The following is a 20,000-nucleotide window of genomic DNA, read 5'->3' as shown; positions in this document are numbered from 1 at the left end:
GGGAGGAGGAAGAATGAAAGGATCAGCAGAAGGAAGAAGACAATGAGGATGAACAAATATATACTGTGAGGAAGGGAAGCAGGAGGAAGAATGAAAGACGGAAGTGAAGAAAAGTTTCAGAAAAGGAAATGGATGTGTGGGAGGGGAGAAGAAGAGTTACAAAGTTGGCAAATGTTTATAATGTAATGGAGAATAAATGGAAGGTGGGAGGACAGGAATGGAGAGGAAGAAAGAAATGTCATGAATCTCAAAGAAATGAATTGGGAAGAACGCAAGTAGGATGGAAAGGAAAAGCAGATAGAAAAAAAGGAAGAAAACTAACGCGAGGCAGGAAGGAAGGAAGAACGAAGATGTGAGCATTGTATTCTCACCGGGTAAGGAGGCTCCCTAACACCTCTTCCTCAGCGATTTATTTTTGAATATGGCAGGTCAATATCCTCTTGTATATCATTTATGCAGACTATGGCAGTGTTAGATGGATTTATATAACACAGAATGGGACAGTAAGGTGTAACAGGCAAAATAAATAGCAGGAAAATGTGTTAGGGTGTTTCCTCAACCGACGAGAATACGGCCTAAAAAACCAATATCCGGCCTGAGACTCCTTAGGCCTAGAGTCTAGGAAAATTGTATTAGAGGGAGAGGTTTGCTGCTCCAAAATACCTTTATTATTACTAGTTGAGAGAGGGAGAGAGAGAGAGAGAGAGAGAGAGAGAGAGAGAGCTATCTTGCACAACCCCGGTTGGCCTTTTCGCCTCGTCTTCAGGAATCAGCCCATACCAGATGTTCCCGGGGGTAGGGGGGGTGGCGAGAGAGAGAGAGAGAGAGAGACAGACAGACAGACAGACAGACAGACAGACAGACAGACAGAGAAAGAGAGAGAGAGAGAGAGAGAGAGAGAGAGAATGCCGAGAGGAAAATGAGATTAATTAGAGAAGGAGAAAATGAGAAGAATGGGAAGGAAAGTACAGAGAGAGAGAGAGAGAGAGAGAGAGAGAGAGAGAGATAACAATACGCTAAATCAATGAGAATTGCCCGCCCTGCCTGAACTCTGGGATTAGATGTGTGTGTGTGTGTGTGTGTGTGTGTGTGTGTACCAATTACTTCAACATTTGGTCTATTAATTTTTGGCTTTGTAAGATAGTTTTCACTGTCTCTGATGGCCGCTATTATTACTTTTATTATTATTATTATTATTATTATTATTGTCTGAATTTACCGTCTGCTCTCTTAATCCTAAAAAGGAGAAATACGGTATGCTGTTTCCATAGTGTGACTCTCTCTCTCTCTCTCTCTCTCTCTCTCTCTCTCTCTCCTGCACTCGACACACTTTAGCCAAAAAATATTCAGTTTCAGCATGGTCGCTCCCTTCTCTCACCCCTTTATGTCTTCTCACTTTCTCCTCTCTATATTGTCTCTCTCTCTCTCTCTCTCTCTCTCTCTCTCTCTCTCTCTCTCTCTCTCTCCTTCTTCTTTTCTCTACTCCCTCTTCTCTCCTAGCCCTCTCCACTTCTCTCTTCTTCCTCTTTTCTCTGGATATTCTCTCCTTTTCCTCTTTACCGCTCCTCTCTTCTGATTCTTCTCTCTCGACTTTCTCTTCTCTCTAAACCCTCTCCTTCTCTCCACTCTTCTCCCCTCCTTCCCTCCCTCTCACTCTCCTTCTCTTCTCTCTCCATCTTCCTCCATTCTCACTCCTTTCATTTCCTCCCCTCTCTCTTCCCCTCTCCCCATCGTCATTTCCACCCCTCTCCTTACATTTTCTCCTCCTCCTCCTCCTCTCCCTCCCCTCTCACTTCCTTTTCATCATTTCTCCCTCTCTCTTTCTTACATCCTTATCCCTACTCCTTGTTTTGCTTCCTTTATTCCCTGCCTCCCGTTTTCACCCCTTTATATCCTGCCTCTCTCACTCTCCTTTGTTCATCCTTTTATTTTATTTTTCTCTCTGGCTCTCTTTGGGTGTGTGTCACTGTTGTCATATTTTAATCCTCTCTCTCTCTCTCTCTCTCTCTCTCTCTCTCTCTCTCTCTCTCTCTCTCTCTCTCTCTCTCTCTCTCTCTCTCTCTCTCTCTCTCTCCCATTATTCCACCTCACGAAGCATATTAAACCATGAAAAAAAAAAAGAAAATGAAAACTGAGTGGACCCCAACTCTAAAAAAAATCTGGCCATTTGCTTTACTCAATAATTATATATATTTTTATTTATTTGTTAATTTATTTTTACTGATACTATGGCAATTAAGCTACATGGATGAAAAAATAAGTCACTGGATTTCAGGGATTAATGACATTGGCTAAATTGAATAGTATTATTATCATTTGCTATTTCCCCTTCTTCTTATCCTCCTTCTCCTTCCCCTCCTCCTTCTCTTCCTCTTCTTCCTCCACCCCCTCCTCCTCCTCCTCCTACTACTACTACTACTACTACTACTGCTGCTGCTTATTCTTCTTTCATTTCTTCTTCTTAGTCTTCTTCTTCTTCCTCTTCTCATCATTATTATTATTATCATTGTTAACTGTCTTTCTTTCCTCTCCTACTTCTTGTCTCCATCTTCTTCCTCCTCCCTTTCCTTCCTCTACCCTTTCTCACCTTCCCTGTCCTTACCTAGTTACCTCCCTATTACCCTAACCTACCTCAGAATTTGGCTTTCCCTTCTAATTATATTTTGATCACTTTAATTACTATTCATTGCTTCCTTATTCTCTCTCTCTCTCTCTCTCTCTCTCTCTCTCTCTCTCTCTCTCTCTCTCTCTCTCTCTCTCTCTCTCTCTCTCTCTCTCTCTCTCTCTCTCTCTCTCTCTCTCTCTCTCTCATTACTACCTTCCTTCTTTCATCACCTCCTTTCTCTCCCCAATCATGCTCTGAAATAGAAGTGTCACCCCTCTCATTATTCTCTCTCCCTCCATCTCCCCCACTCCCTTCTCTTCCTCTCCTTCCTTTCTTCCCTCACTCCCCTCCCTCTCCTCCTATTACTTCTCATCCTCTCTCTCTCTCTCTCTCTCTCTCTCTCTCTCTCTCTCTCTCTCTCTCTCTCCACATCCAACCATCTCTGCTTTTTCTCCTCTTCCTCCTCTTCCTCTTCTCCCTTCGCCACCTCTCCTCCCTTCCCTCTCTCTCATCCCCTCCATCTTCCTATTTCTTTCATTATACGCAGCCCCCCCTCCCTCTCTCTCTCTCTCTCTCTCTCTCTCTCTCTCTCTCTCTCTCTCTCTCTCTCTGTTCTCCCTTGCACAACCTGAAAGCCACAGCAAGGTCAAGGATGCGTTATTCAATTCTTCTCATTATTTTTCATCATTGCTTCTTACACTTAGCGCGTAAACATTCATTCAGTGACCTTCAGCGTTGTTAGCCAGGCCGTATTCCTAGTGACGTCTGGGGATTTCCTATTATTACTGTTATTATTATTATTATTATTATTATTATTATTATTATTATTATTATTATTATTATCATCATCATTATTATTATTACTACTACTACTATTATTATTATTATTATTATTATTATTATTATTATTATTGCTATACTCTAAGGATTCATCCACTGACTTCCTTCTGTTACGTAATAAAACAATTTTGCCCTCAGCACAGCATCTGGTGTGCCCCTCCTCACTCCCAGACCCCCCCCCCAAGCTTCCTCACACAATACTGCCTTATAATTAACAACCTCAATACTCCTTGCTCTCTTTCTTCCGTCATTCATCCCCCTCCCTCCTCTCACTTGCTTTCCTCTCCTCTCACCTCCTCTCTTGCCCCATCTCCTTTTCTCTTCCCCCTTCCGGCTCCTTAGCTCTCTCCCATCATCGCTTCCTCCCCTTCCATCGTCTCCTCCCCACTTCCTCCTCTCTCCTATTCCTCCCCCTACCTGCGCCTCCCATCCCTCCCCTCCTCTCGCTTCCCCCACCCCTTCTTCCCCTTCCTCTCCCTCCTCTCCATTCCCCTTGCCTTCCTTCACCCGTCCGCTCTCTCCCCCATCCTCATCCGTTCTCTTTCCCCCTACCCCCTGCTCTCCTTCCTCCCCCCTCCTACCTTCTCTCCCTTCCCTTCCCTTCCCTCACCCCTTCCCTCCCTTCCTTTCCTTCCCTTTCCCTACCGCCCTCTTTCTCAGGAGCCACGTGCTCGCCTAATCACGTGAACTGTCAGTCAGTGACCCGTCATTAATCTCTCTCTCTCTCTCTCTCTCTCTCTCTCTCTCTCTCTCTCTCTCTCTCTCTCTCTATCTCTATCTATCTATCTATCTATCTATCTATCTACCTATCATCATCTTTACCCCATATAAACAAACTGAGGAATTTCCCTAAAAATTTAAGGAACACGAGAATCAACCCAACACCCACTCCAAAACAGAGACTAATGTCCTGCCGTTTTTTCTATTATGCAGTCCAAAATTACAATATAATAACTTTATATATATATATATATATATATATATATATATATCTGTACGGTATTAACACTCTCAGGCTCCTATGACTCCCTCTCAGCAGAATTAAATCATGGAATTAGGTAGAAAATAAGAGTATAATATCCCGGGCCAAGGGGGTTAGGAAATGGATGCACATACTTCCTTAAAAAGAAAAAAAAAACTATGACTTGTAACTGGGGTTGAATACTACTACTACTACTACTACAAACAACAACAAAACACAGAGATGGAAGAAAGGACACTACCCACGTATTCCCTGCGTGTCGTAAGAGGCATTCATACGGCAAACAACCTCATATCATGCACTGCACAGGAAGTTATTATAAATTTTAAAAAAGAATGACACCGATATAATTCAATACGATAACTGGCGAGACAATGAACACTGATTTTCGAAACACTGTAATGCTTTCTTCGGCGCCTAACAATTTTTTTCAGAATACTTTGTACGTGTTTCATAACTGAGTAAAAAAAAAAAAAGTGACGCGATAATTATGCCGGGAACTGTACAACGGGCTGGAAAATAACAACCAAGAGATAAGTAATGACCGTCTTTATTCTGGATGTCTGATTAAGCAAAGGATCAGAGACAGCCCTTTAAGCTCTTTGATTATCCTTCCTATGCCTGTCATTAACACAGACTCCATTAATTAGTCTCTTTCTGATTCTCTCCGTTATCATCATCCATCCTACTTCTCTCTCCTCTCATCATCCATCCTATTTCTCTCTGTTCTCATCATCCATCCTATTTCTCTCTCCTCTCACCTTTCATCCTATTTCTCTCACACCTCATCATCCATCCTATTTCTCTCTCGTCTCATCATCCATCCAATTTCTCTCTCCTTTCATCATCCATCCTATTTCTCTCATCTTGCATCCTATTTCTCTCTCCTCTCACCTTCATCCTTCTTCTCTCTCCTCTCACCTTCCATCCTATTTCTCTCTCCTCCCACCATCCATCCTATTTCTCCCTCCTTCCACCTTCCATCCTATTTCTCTCTCCTTTCGTCATCCATCCTATTTCGCTCTCCTCTCACCTTCCATCCTATTTCTCTCTCCTTTCATCATCCATCCTATTTCGCTCTCCTCTCACCTTCCATCCTATTTCTCTCTCCTCTCACCTTTCATCCTATTTCTCTCTCGTCTCATCATCCATCCTATTTCTCTCTCCTTTCATCATCCATCCTATTTCTCTCTCATCTTGCATCCTATTTCTCTCTCATCTCACCTTCATCCTGCTTCTCTCTTCTCTCACCTTCCATCCTATTTCTCCCTCCTTTCATCATCCATCCTATTTCTCTTTTCCCTCATCCTTCACCCTATTACTCCCTCCACCATTTACTGATCTCCTATTCCTTCTCTTTTCTTCCATCACAAATTTCCTTTCATTTTTCCTTTCTTTCTTCTTTGACCCTGTTTCTCCTTTCATCTTCTTTACCTCATACTCTTTCCTCTCTTCTTAAATCCTCTTTCTCCTCCCATCTTTCCTACTCTCCGTTTTTTTCTTCCTCTTCTTTCATTCTGATGTTCGTTCCTCCTTTTCTTTTTTAATAAGGGGAAAGAGGAGTAGGGAATGGATCGGAACAGGAGAAATACAGGTAAAAGTATAAGAAAGAACGAAGACGACAGAATGAAGGGGAAAGAGGGGAAAGGGGAGAGGGGATTTTTGCCAGCCTCCCCCTCCTCCCACACTACCCCCTCCTTCCTCTACCCCCAACTAACCCCCTCCTCTACCCCCACCACTAACCCCCTCCTCTACCCCCACCACTAACCACCCCCCCTCCTCTCCACGTCCCCTACAGGTAACTTGGTGGTGCTGCTGGTGATGTGGGTGCACCCCCGAATGCGCTCCACCACCAACTTCTTCCTCACCAACCTGGCCATCGCTGACTTCTGTGTTACCATCTTCTGCGTGTACCAGAACCTCTCTCTCTACCTCGCAGAGACGTGAGTAGAAGCGGTTTTATTTATGTTTCTCTGTTTTTCAATCTTACAGTCTCTCGCTCTCTCTTCCTATTTTACATTCACCCACTCTCTCTTTCTCACCACTCTCTCACATTCTTGTAGTCTCCCACTCTCTCTCTTCCTCACTTACATTCTGTCACTCTTTCTTACCATCTTACATTCTTTCACTTTCTCACGCTAAATTTTTCACACACATAAGTATTGGTACCTCTCATTCTTCCTTGCTGAAACTAATAGGAGAATTTTTTGTTTCTATCAGTTTCTCACTACCTCACATTGTCTCACTCTCTACACTAAATTTACACACACACACACACACACACACACACACACACACACACACACACACACACACACACACACACACACAGTGAGAGAGAGAGAGAGAGAGAGAGAGAGACAGAGAGAGAGAGAGATGCTAGCACGCACACTTTCCAAATAACACATTTTCCTATGACTTTTTAAAAATGATTCCCCAATTTTTTCTCCTTTCTTTGCTGTAAATAGAAATTAATGCATCAGCTACTTGCCAACTTAAAACACACACACACACACACACACACACACACACACACACACACACACACACACACACACACACACAATTTCAAAACATGCAAGTATTTCCCAACGTGAGTAAGATCATACACATTTTTATTCTCAACACAATTCATTTCTATTTTCACTGGCAACATTAACCATTTCGACACTCTCTCTCTCTCTCTCACACACACACACTCACAATGAATTAGTGAACCAAAACCTTCTCTCTATTAGACATATGTAGTTATTGGCCAGGCATACAAAAAATAATGCCGTTCAGTCTGTGGCAAACCTACAGTATTATGATTGTTAGGGTGCATCAGTATGACAAGACACACTAGTTGGCTACCACTGATCTATCTATCTATTCATCTACCCTGCCTGTCTATCTATCCTCGTATCCGTCAATCAATCAGTCAGTTAATATATCCATCCATATATCCATCTGTCTATCTATCCACCTATTCATCTATTTATCTATCTATCTATCCACCTATTCATCTATTTATCTATCTATCTATCAATACATCTGTCTGTCTATCTATGTATCTACCTGTGTCTGGCGTTATACTGTCTGTCCATCTGTTTATTCTCCCATCCTTCCATCCATCTATCCATGCATCTATCTATCCGACAATAATTTATCTATTTATTCTTTAATATATTTCGGACACCTGACTTTACACCCCAACCTTTCATGCACTAACTTGTCTCTCAATCAGTCAGCATATTTGACTATCTATCTATCTATCAGTCTATCTATCTATCTATACACCTATCTATTTAACTGACAATTCATCCATCCATCCATCCATCTATCTATGTACCCCTATCCTTCCATCTATCTATCTACCTCTATCCTTCCATCTATCCATCTATCTATCTACCTCTATCTATCTATCTATCTATCAGTCCATCTATCTAATGCCCTATCTTCGACAAAAGGACTTCCAAACTATTTCCGTCCCTATTCAATAACACCCTTCCCCTTCCCTCGACACACACACACACACACAGCCCTTCCCTACTTTCTCCCTTCCTATTGTTCCCCATCCATCTATTCTTCTTCTTACGGGAACTACAATCATATACACGTGTCTGGAGGTAAAGTCTATCAGTCTTTCTATCAGTCTATCTATCTATCTATCTATCTTGTTCCTTGTCCACCTCTTCAACTCTTTTTCAATACTCCACTCTCATATCTTTACCCACCAACATATATCTGAGGGGTATGGTGTCTGTCTATCCATCCATCTATTTATCTGTCTGTTTGTCTGTCTGTCTGTCTGTCTGTCTGTCTACCTGCCCGTCTTTGTCTGTCTATCCGTCTTTGTCTGTTTACTGTCTGCCTGCCTGCCTCTCTGTCTGACTCTTTACTACCCGCATCGTTCTTGGTCTACTTCTCCTTCCAACCACCTCTGATAAACGCTCCCTGCAGCATGTATTTCCCGCTGCTGGCCATAGTTCCTAAGCTGAGAGAGGCCTGCTATGATTCCCAGCCCATATCAAGCAAAGTTGTCCTCGGCTGATCCTACGCAACGTTGTCCCTCCCCCACATCGTAATGCCTGTCACTGTAATGTAATGTATCTCATGTTTCTCGTTTTCATATACAATTAGGACTAAAATTGAACCAATCTCTCGGCCGGCTGTTTCAGTGGAAGGTGTTACATGAACTACGATTATCTGGAAGCAATATGGAGCACACAACAAAAGAGTATGAGAAGGAATGATACTGTCTGTTGTCTGAGGAGGAATGAGGAATACCAAAGGCTGAAGAAAGTTGGCAAGTATGAGCAGGAAGGAAACTCTCTGTTGTCTGGGGAAGCGGGAGAGTTATGGAAGGCAGGCCACAAAGCTGACGAAAGACCGTCGGCGAACTTTTGCTCATAGCTCCCGCGTCTACGCCATAAAGCTCCCCCCGGCACTCCGCTCTTCCGCCTGTTTACACACACACACTCTCTAATGGCCAGACACATCTTACATCTCTTGCTGCATTCCTCCCCCAGGGGTTATCCTTGGGGGTCTGCCTCATCCTCCACCCCAAGCACCACGTCCACCACACATCTCTGACCTTGGCCTATATCAGGGTCGATTCTCAGACCGGCCTGTCAGTTGCGACAAAGTTGCTTCTTGTCGTCCCTGGAGGTTGTATTCTCTGAGGAACATGGAAACTTAGCACAAAACTGTCTGCCTTAATGACTGTAGTGCAAACGATACCTACCTACCTACCTGTCTATCTATCTATATTAGTATCTATACAGATACATAAACAGGTATATTGACGGATAGTTAGACATACAGATAGATAGAAATACAGTAGATGTCTTATTTATTTCGTAGTATATTTTATAATAAATCTTTTTCTGCCTGATGCCATCTTACAGAAGGTGGTGGTCAAGTGGTGAGTGATGGACTGCTGCCAGAAGGGAAACGAGTTTGATTTCACAATCGGTCAAGGGTCAGAGAACAGCGTGGTGGACTGAATTCGCTAAAAGTTTGAACTATACCTCATACCAATTAATCTGGCCAGGCATGTATGGCAACATTGTTCCTGTCGAGATTCTGATTGGCTGGAAGTGTTTGTTCGATTTCGTTGTTGCTAAAACTGATACTTTTTTTATTATCGGATGTGATACTGAGTTTGTCAACAATACAATCATCAAAAGCAATAAGAAATCCGTTATATACTTATCAACAATGAAATTTTCGTAGAAAGATAGAGATATTGAGTCAATAAAGTATCAAAACAGTCCAAGTCAAGGTCAGCTTTTGAACAATTCCTTTAAATCTCCGACACTCCATATTATAACAGAAAATTAAGGAAACCTGCTTAATTTAAGCGTTGGGATAACACATATTTTAATTTTAAGATCAGTCCGCACCCTTAAATCGTGCCACAACTCTGAATAATTAAAAACTCCAATGAAAAGACGAGTTCTGCGGTGAGGGAGGGTTGAAAAAATCGCAAAAATCAAAGTAGCCTAAAGGAAAATTATTTCATTATATATCCTCTATTATCACAGTACGGACTAATCTTAAAATTTATGTGTTATCCTAACGCTTAGATTAAGCAGGTTTCTCTAATTTTCTGTTATATTATGGAGTGTCGGAGATTTAAAAGAATTGTTCGAATGCTGACCTTGACTTGGACTGTTATAATGCTTTGTTGACTCATATCTGTATCTTCCTACGAAAACTTCATTGATGATAAGTATATAACGGATTTCTTATTGCTTTTGACGATTGTATTGTCGACAAGCTCAGTATCACATCTGCTAATAAAGAGAGTATAGGTTTAAACAACAACGAAATCGAACAAACACCTCCAGCCAATCAGAATCTCGGCAGAAACAGTGTGCCATACATGCCTGGCCAAATTAATTGGTATGAGGTATAGTGCAACAGACGACTCACCCCTACTATTACCATCACACCAGCCCTCAGTGAGACAGCCTTGGCATGTAATGAGCATGGGAGATGGTATTGTCGGCGATGTGGTGGCGTGCACAGGCGCGTAAATACGTAAAAAGAATACTGGACATCAGCGGACTGTTTACACTACGCCCAGAGTCGGAAAAAAAAAAAAAAAGTCCATCCAACCACTCCACACATTAAAATCAATCTCTCTCTCTCTCTCTCTCTCTCTCTCTCTCTCTCTCTCTCTCTCTCTCTGTTATCTATGTACACACTCTCTAATGGCCGACACCTCATAAACATCTTCCGCGTGATCGTATTCAGCACTGGTAAATTAGAGGCAATTTTGGGAGTGGAATGGCTAATATAGGACCTAATATTTTTTCTTTAATTACACAGATATACAAACAACAAACACCTTATGGTTCCCCCTTGTTGGCCCAGACGTAGGATTAAAGGGGAAAAGGAAGAGAGGGAAGGAAAGGGAAGAGAAGGAAGGTCAAGGAAGAGAAGGAGGGAAAAGGCAGAGATGGGTAAGATGTGGAGGAGGAGGAGGAGGAGGAATGAAATGAGGAAGGAAAAGGAGGAAGAGATACTGGTCAATGAAATGATGACAATATATGAAACGGGAGTGAAAGAAGAGAAGTGAGATGGAAAAGGAGGGGGAGAGAGAGAGAGAGAGAGAGAGAGAGAGAGAGAGAGAGAGAGAGAGAGAGAGAGAGAGAGAGAAACAAGTGACCTTCAACGGGACCGTCCTACATGTCTCTCTCCCACGGTAAAAGAGAGAAGGATAAAGAAAAAAAAAGAAAAAAGAAAGGTCAAAAATAGAAAAAGAGGTCACCAGTTATAAATAGAGAGATCAAAGAGCGTAACACACAACAAAGGGATTAAAGGAGTGTGTAGGGGGAGGGGGAGAGGGGAGGGGGGGAAAGGGGAGGGATGGTGTGGTTTTGAGAGAGAGAGAGAGAGAGAGAGAGAGAGAGAGAGTGTGTGTGTGTGTGTGTGTGTGTGTGTGTGTGTGTGTGTGTGAGAGAGAGAGAGAGAGAGAGAGAGAGAGAGAGAGAGAGGTATATTCACAGGTGCCTCCCAATCACTAGCCTTGCCAATATACCCCATAAGCACCGTCAGATTTATGAATATCGACTGAATATTTTATCACTTATGCTCAGTTGTTATTTACCTGCCGAGAATAATATGATGCATGGCCATTACATCAGGAAAATCTATGCAAACGGAGACCAGGTGGCAAAGAAATAAGGGGAATAATAAAATACGTAAAGTTGGTGAAGAGAATGAGGAAAATGTGTTGGGAACTGGACAGTAATAAGGAAAATGAGTAAGTAGTGACAGACGGAAATTTACCATAAACAACAACGACGACAATAATAATAATAATAATAATAATAATAATAATAATAATAATAATAATAATAATCATAATAATAAGCCGGAGTGTTACATGAAAAACCGAATAAGAAATAAACAAAATCCCAATAAAGAAAGAAATACAATAAATGAATGGAAATAAATCAGGTACAAATAAGCAAAGATAGAGAAAGAGAAAGAGAAAGAGAGAGTCAAAGCACCTCAAAGTTTCTCTTCTACATGTAGCCTCCACTTCCTGTTACCAACTACACCCTGTCAACCCCACCCTGCCAACCACACCCAGCCACTACACCCTGCCAACTACTCCCTGCCAACTGCACCCTACCAACCACACCCTGCCAACTCCACCCTACCAACCACACCCTGCCGACTCCACTCTACCAACCACACCCTGCCAACTCCACCCTACCATCTACACCCTGCCAACTACACACGGTCTGTCATTGCCTACCTCCACCGCCTCCTGCTGCCTACATTTCATTTTTTTAAACAAAAAGAAAAATTGAAAAAAAAAAAAAAAATCGCAGTCTAGTAAATGCATCAATGATTTCCACACTTTTTTTTTTGTTTCAGTAGGACTATTACAGATTTTTTATGAAATGATATGTCCCATCATTATTATTTTTAGTTCAATTTCATACCATTTTAGATTCTGAGGCCTTGTCTTTATCAAAAAATATGTCGACACATCCTCACCCTACCTGTGTGTGTGTGTGTGTGTGTGTGGGTGGGTGTGTGGGTGTGTGTGTTCTTACCTAACTGTTCTTATCTAACTGTATCTTTACAGGAATGAGTCGGGCTCCTACTGTCCCGTGCATTAAACCACGTTTATCATACATATCCTTAAATTTATGAACAGTTTGGCACACACTGTTTCATTCGGTAGTGCACTGCACTGATCAATTGCCCTATTTGGGAAACTGAATTTCCTTACGTCTTTATCGCCTCTCTGTTTATGTAGTTTTTTGCAGTGTCCTCTTGCTGATGCTTCCCCGTACGTTGTATATTCATTTGTGTCTATTTTCTCTTTCCCTGAGAGGCATTTATATATCATAATCATGGCTCCTCTTTTCCTTCTCTCCTGTAGTGTAGGTAGATTCAGTTTTTTCTAGTCTTTCTTCGAAGCTTAGATCCCTTAAGCTTGGTACGCATCTTGTAGTTGCCCTTCGCACTTTTTCAATTTTATCTATGTTTTTTGAGATAAAAATTCCAGACTACTGATGCATATTCCACGGTTGGTCTAATGAATGATGTTATTAAAGACTCTATCTCAGCATGTCTTCATTTATATATGTGAATGCTATTTTCATATTAGCAAGCAATGTATATATGTTCCGTACCCTCTCACTGATGTGGTCAACCGGAGATAGTTTCTTATTGACAATCACTCCTAGGTCCTTCTTCCTTTCTCATATGTGTATGGGTTGATCTTCCTAACTAACAACCCCAGTCTGGTCTTTTTTCACTGTACCAAACTTAATTACATGACACTTGTCCACATTAAATTCTACTTGCCATTTATTGCTCCATTCATGAAGTTAAATTCTTCTTGTAGCTCTCTGCAAGAATCAGTGTTAGTAATTTTCCTTTGTATTTTTGCATCACCCGCAAACACATTTAGATAGCTTCCATTCCCAGTGCTACTGTCTATGTCATTTATATATACTAAAAACATAATTGGTGCCAGCACTAAGCCCTGTGGAACTCCACTAGTCACCTCCCTCCATGATGAGTGATTTCTCCTTAGTACTGTTCTCATTTCCCTTTTTCTGAGAAAATCCTGCATCCAACAGTACAGGTCGCCTTGGATACCTCCTTGATGGTACAGTGTGTGTGTGTGTGTGTGTGTGTGTGTGTGTGTGTGTGTGTGTGTGTGTGTGTGTGTGTGTGTGTGTGTGTGTGTGTGTGTGTGTTAATCTACCTCCATCTATCTGTCAGTCTATCTAACCATTTATTACTTCACACTGTTTCAGTAATTATTTCCTTCATATATAGTTTCCCTGTACAATGTATATCAATTATTTTCCTGCCCTACATATAACTAAGGGGCCATGGGAGCCGCAGAGGGAGGGGGGGGGACTCCTGAAATGTACCTTCCTTTCCTTTGGCTCCTTCCAATAGGGATCGAGATTTTTCTATTAATATTAATGCCACTTCACTTTGTTGGCTACGTGGGGTCAATGTGGTCGTGTATTTGTGTAACTCTCTCTCTCTCTCTCTCTCTCTCTCTCTCTCTCTCTCTCTCTCTCTCTCTCTCTCACACACACACACACACACATACATACACTAACAATAACACAGTTGACACCATCACCACCTCCACTAAACCACTGCCCCTCTCTCTCTCTCTCTCTCTCTCTCTCTCTCTCTAACTCAGTCTGTGGCTACCCTTTGTGTCTCTTCTCTATTCGTCACCAGCCAGACACCCGCCCACACTATTACATTTTTACTGGGTATATAACAACTACTGCACACACACACACACACACACACACACACACACACACACACACAGAAGGCCACCCCTGCTATGACAGAAGCCCCAATCTCATCTGCACGTAAACCCAGTGGACTGCAGGCTGAAATTACCCTCCTACTGCAATGTACCATTCTCCTTTGGGGGGATAGGCAGGTAGCCGAGGGACACGTGTATGGCATAAGCATCATAAATATTAATACAGGTGAAAATTTATACACCTGATAAAAGAATATGATCAAAACCACCTGTATGCATTTCTGAATTGAATTTGCTACTGGTTATGTGTATATAATTAAGGATTTATGCTACCGATGATATTGCATGTTTCGTACCTATCCAGCTCGAGGGATTTTTGGAATTGGTGGCGTTATATATTCTCTTTCAAAATATCCCCTGGTGCTTTTGAGGGACGCCTTCAGGTGGTGGTACGGTTATAAAAACGTCTTTCAACTCCCTATCTATCACCCACAAAGCAGCGGGGGGACTGTAGACGAGCAACTTAGCCTGCAGTTACCGGGTTCGCGTACAAATAAGGCTGGGGTCACATCATCATCATCATCATCATTATCATCATTAATCCTTCAGTCTGAGAAGTCTTCCCACTTCAAGATAAAATCGTAAGACAAGAGCTCGAGAGAAACGTCAATGTACTGAAAGCATTAACAGCAAATAATAATAATATTATCATTAATAATAATAATAATAATAAATAATAATAATAATAATAATAATAATTATTATTATTATTATTATTATTAACCGAGAAGAGCCGCATATTTTAATCCAGCTAATGACAAACGACGGGACACGTGAGCACCGGGCGAACCCCTCTCCATTTTGTAGATATAATTTCCCTTATTACAAATTTCGATCAGTCATTCAAACAATCCCAGGGTGGTCCAAATACTGTTCATCCCATCCACTTGCTGTTGAAATTTTGTGCTAGGATTCTATTACCTACCCTGCATCGTTTTCTACTTCCCATAACCCCTTTCACGCATTAAGTGTCTATATTTCTTACGTACACTGATCGCATGGCTCAGTTAATTCCACGGAGCAGTGAAAGAGTCTACCCTCCATACAGCAAGAGAATGACCCGTCCCCGTTACTCGCAAGACAGACGGTCAGAGGGGAGCATCAGGGAGCACAGTATAAGGCCCAAAAACAATAATAAATAAATAAATCAATAAATATAATACCGCTAGGTGATACGAGGTGTTAAACTGGGGTTGGATACTCGAACATACGATCAAATCCTTGTCGTAACTTATTCTTTCTGCAGGAGGAACTAGAGACATGGGGGTTTTCATACAATGTTCTTTAATTGCTCTTCCCGCATAATACACATAAAATCTACGACCATTTTTCTCTCGTAGTTAAGATTTTGCTTATTGTAGGAGGAACAGGGGACGTGGGGAGACCTGGCCTTCGCCCTCCCTTGTCCCTCCTGCAAACTCAAGTCCAAATTACGACAGGGAATAGAATACAAATACCAGTCAGTCCCATATTGCCCAATGCGTTGCGTGGAGAGAGGGGTACTGAGATTATTATTATTATTATTATTATTATTATTATTACTATCATTATTATTTTACTGATGGCACTGGGCTATTCTCACAATCTGAATACAAAGCCGCTGTTGTATGAAATTCGCTGAGCCTTAGTTATGAGGATGGAACGAAATGCTGCCACAGTCGGATCGTTTTTACCTCACCAGGCCTGGCCACTCTCATACCCTGAATACTAAATCCCGGCTGCACGAAATTCCATGAGCCTTAGTTATGAGGGAGAAACTGAGTCTCCTTATTTACTGGTCAAATACACCCTCCAATCTGAGAACATCTGGCCATTAACTGGGCTGAATGATATTAAGATTTTTCGTCAGGTTAGGAAAACACAAGGTGACTTCCGTGGCGGTATTTTACGTACATACATACATACATGCATACATACATACAGTAAATACATATCTATATAAACGCCATTCAAGTCTTGAGAGTACGGGGAGTCTCTTGGTAGTGATGGGCTTAAAAAAAAAAAAAAAAAAAAAAAAAGCTAAATCTAATTCCTCTAGTTATTAATATCACTTCCCCCTACCCCATACATTTCTCTTATCTCCCCTACCACCTGTCTCCCTTCTCCCTCCTACCCCTGTCCTCTCTCCCCCACCCCAATTCTCCCTCCATCCCCCCTCCCAAGTCCTCTCCCCTCTCTTTCTCCTCTTCTCTTCCCCACTCCCCACTCCCCACTCAATACTCCAATCACATCTCTCCCTCTCAATCTCGTCCTCTCTCTTCCCTCCCTCCCTCCCTTCCTCCCTCTCTACTCACCTTCCCCCGTCTCCACTCTCTCCCTTACTCCCTATCTCCCCTCCCCTCCACTCCCCCACCCCAGAGGACGCGGCATCCTCTTAGAAGCATTTGCATCTTCAAACTTTTAACTCCCTTCCCACTTGATCATCCATTCTCCCCTACCGGAGCGATTCCAGGGTTTTTAGTACAGGAAATTTAGAGATGGCAGATGACAGAGAGAGAGAGAGAGAGAGAGAGAGAGAGAGAGAGAGAGAGAGACGCCTTACTATTCAACCTGCGGAGTAGACCAGTTTCGTCAGATGATAAACAGACTACAAACCCGAGGATAAGAAAAAAAAAAAAAAACGGTACCACTATAGTACTTTCACCTTAACCTGGCCCAGATTTTCGTCCTTTGGCAGCTCATTTCACGTAGCTCAGAGGCAGAATAAGATAATGCTACGGCCCTACTGTACATCTTTTTCCTCAGCACTTCTTCGTGACTAGCATCATATTCTACGGTTAATCCTACCACTCAGCACTGAGGATGGACAGATGGCAATTTTAGGCCAAGTTAGAGTGAGAGGAGTATTGTGAGGTATGTATATCAGTAATTTTGGGTCACAGTGGAAGGATTATCAGTTATTCAGTTCCCGCAACACTATCCTCCCCTCGTCTTCACCCACATACAGGTAGTAGAGAATAATTAAGCTACCTGCCTTAAGGGGGACAGGTGTGTGTGTGTGTGTGTGTGTGTGTGTGTGTGTGTGTGTGTGTGTGTGTTTGTACGGAAAAACACAAACACACACACACACACACACACACACACACACACACACACACATTTTCTTTAGTGAGATTTCTTTAAGAGCAAACCCGACTTGTCCATCGCCCCCCCCCCAAAAAAAAAAAATGTTCTAAACTGAATAAAATCGTCCCGTAGCGGCAAGAATAAATTAGTCCGTCCTCGTAGTGAATGGGCTGATGCTTTTACGAGCGTCAGGGGTCATTTGGGGGCAATTAGGGAGAGGCTTCTAATTGGGTATGGTCCTGGAGATGCTAAGTGGCCTCATTAAGGGGCTTAGGTCGTGAGAGAGAGAGAGAGAGAGAGAGAGAGAGAGAGAGAGATGGGAATACTGTAAATGAAGAAATACTAAAGACTATTATCACTTAGAAATGAACATAATCTGACTACTTAGGCACACACACACACACACACACACACACACACACACACACACACACACACACACACACGTTGATTGACATTATACAGACGTGGAAAACCGCAGGAAATCTGAGGAGTCAAGTCCTAGATATCTTTAGACATGTAATTTTACGAGACAAAAATTAAAACCAATTTTAGTGCACAAATCTGGAGGACCACATTTTAGAGGAAAGACGTAATTTTGTACACAGGCGGATAAAATAATATAAATAACAGAGGTATGTAAAGAATGATGTACAGTACAATGACCAACCATCCTTTGAGTACTACAGACTACTCGTTCATACTGGATCAGAGTGGTACTTACACAGACAGGCCAGACACTGTACATCTCATTACCTATAACCATGGAACAATATTACACGTGACTGCATTAGCTGATTACAACCCACTGATATGACAGTAATAAAATGAATACATCGTAACATAAATTAGCTCGCACTTTATATGTTCACTTCCGTTCCTAGTATAGCTATTCCCTACGATTTAACTCTCTGTAACTAAACTATCAATGACCATTTATAACTACAATACTAACAAGAAAGCACTCGGAGAGAGCATACCTCCTCCAATGCCGTTGTCATTAAAAAGGATCCGGATCCGGATCCAGATCCGACCCCAAATTTAATCAACTCTTTCTTGGTCCATGGCCCACCTTTCCACAAAATCTCATTGAAATTCATTGAGGACTTTTGGAGATACTGTGCGAGATAATCCACCTCAAAATTTTATCGGCCAATGGCCCACCCTTCCACAAATTTCATCAAAATCCATTCATAACTTTTGCGTAATCCTGGATCCGGATCCGCCCCCAAATTTAATCAATTCTTTCCTGGTCTATGGCCCACCTTTCCCCGCCCTTCTCCCCCCCAAAAAAAATCATCAAAATCCGTTCATAAATTTATGAGTAATTCTGCTAACAGACAGACAAACCAACCAACGCGGGGTAAAACAACCTCTGGCGGAGGTAACTAAGGTGGCCGTTATAAACAGCGTTAGTAAATAGGTCATCACAGGTCACGGCACTGGCGCTGTCTTAGGTCCATGTCGTAAACTCACACACATTAATACGATACGAAATAAAAAATATATAATTCAGAAATGTATAAATGCTAAACTCCAATAACTGTTAACACTGCAAGCAATTCGTCCGGATGATTTGTCATTTTTTTACGCAAGGATGAAGGAACCGCTAGAAGTACGCAAGATTATTCCCTCCAGAAGAGAGAGAGAGAGAGAGAGAGAGAGAGAGAGAGAGAGTCAATTTCAAACTATGGTCCAGCGAACATCTCCCTTAAGCTAACAGTTCCAGTACTCATTTACGTCCAGAGAAATTATTTTAGATTTACATGGCACGATACATAGGATGTCTTCTTCAGTGTAATTAATTAGTAAACTTGGCTAGGGATCATCCTCCATTACACAGATAGATAGACTGACAGATAAAGTAGATATACAGATACGGAAATTGAAAGATGTATAGACAGACAGATATTGAAAGAGATAAATACGAGTAGACAGACATATAGCCACACAGATATAGATGGATAGACGGACAGAGAGGAAACAGAGAGACAGATACGAGTGCTGGGTACCTTATATTTTGGATACCTTACCAAGATAATTACTGAGGTGATTATGAAAGACCAGGGCAACTTAAATAATATCCGATCATCAATTTTATCCTCAAGAACTCTACTCTTGGAAGCCACACGTAAATAATTCACAAAATGTATATATGTTATGCTGCACTGGCTTCACCCATTCTCTCTCTCTCTCTCTCTCTCTCTCTCTCTCTCTCTCTCTCTCTCTCCCATCATCACCATAAATCAGCCACATCCACCCATCAATCACGCCAACAAATACCCCCATCTAACCATCGCTAATTCGTTCATCCATCACATCCACACCCACCTTTAGTCATTTTCATCATTCACGTCTACATACACACATTCATCCACATTCCCTCCATACCCACATCCATTTATCTTCAACAAATTCCACATCCACCCTCTACATCCACACCTTCATCAATATCCATACTTATTCACGAACATTTACTTATTATATACATTCATCCACATTCACTCTATACTCACACTCGCTTTCAGGTGCTGGAATGAGACGCCTTCACGTGGTGGCACCGATACGACTGGGTGGCTCCACTGCCCGGTTATACAAACATCCCTCACTTTCCTCCCTATGCCCCATAAGGAGGACGGTGAACTGCAGGAGGAGGCCAGCATCACCCTGAAGTCCACTGGGTTCAC

General features: G+C 42.0%; 1 protein-coding gene across 1 annotated transcript in view; it reads left to right on the top strand.

Annotated features, from left to right (window-relative positions):
- TrissinR (Trissin receptor) overlaps positions 1-20,000 on the top strand; it is a 156,763-nt gene that overhangs the window by 120,366 nt on the left and 16,397 nt on the right. Inside the window, exon 2 of the mRNA XM_080281437.1 lies at positions 6,226-6,370. Within this exon, the coding sequence (XP_080137563.1) occupies positions 6,249-6,370 (122 nt within the window). The 5' untranslated portion in view covers positions 6,226-6,248. The remainder of the gene's footprint in view (positions 1-6,225; positions 6,371-20,000) is intronic.

The sequence above is a fragment of the Coenobita brevimanus genome, chromosome 89 (genome assembly GCF_032717465.1).
Source record: "Coenobita brevimanus isolate Jiangsu-jjx chromosome 89, ASM3271746v2, whole genome shotgun sequence".
NCBI classification, from domain to species: Eukaryota; Metazoa; Arthropoda; class Malacostraca; order Decapoda; family Coenobitidae; genus Coenobita; species Coenobita brevimanus.
Note: the sequence above shows the minus strand (reverse complement) of the source record. Positions and strands in the feature narration are given on the sequence as shown.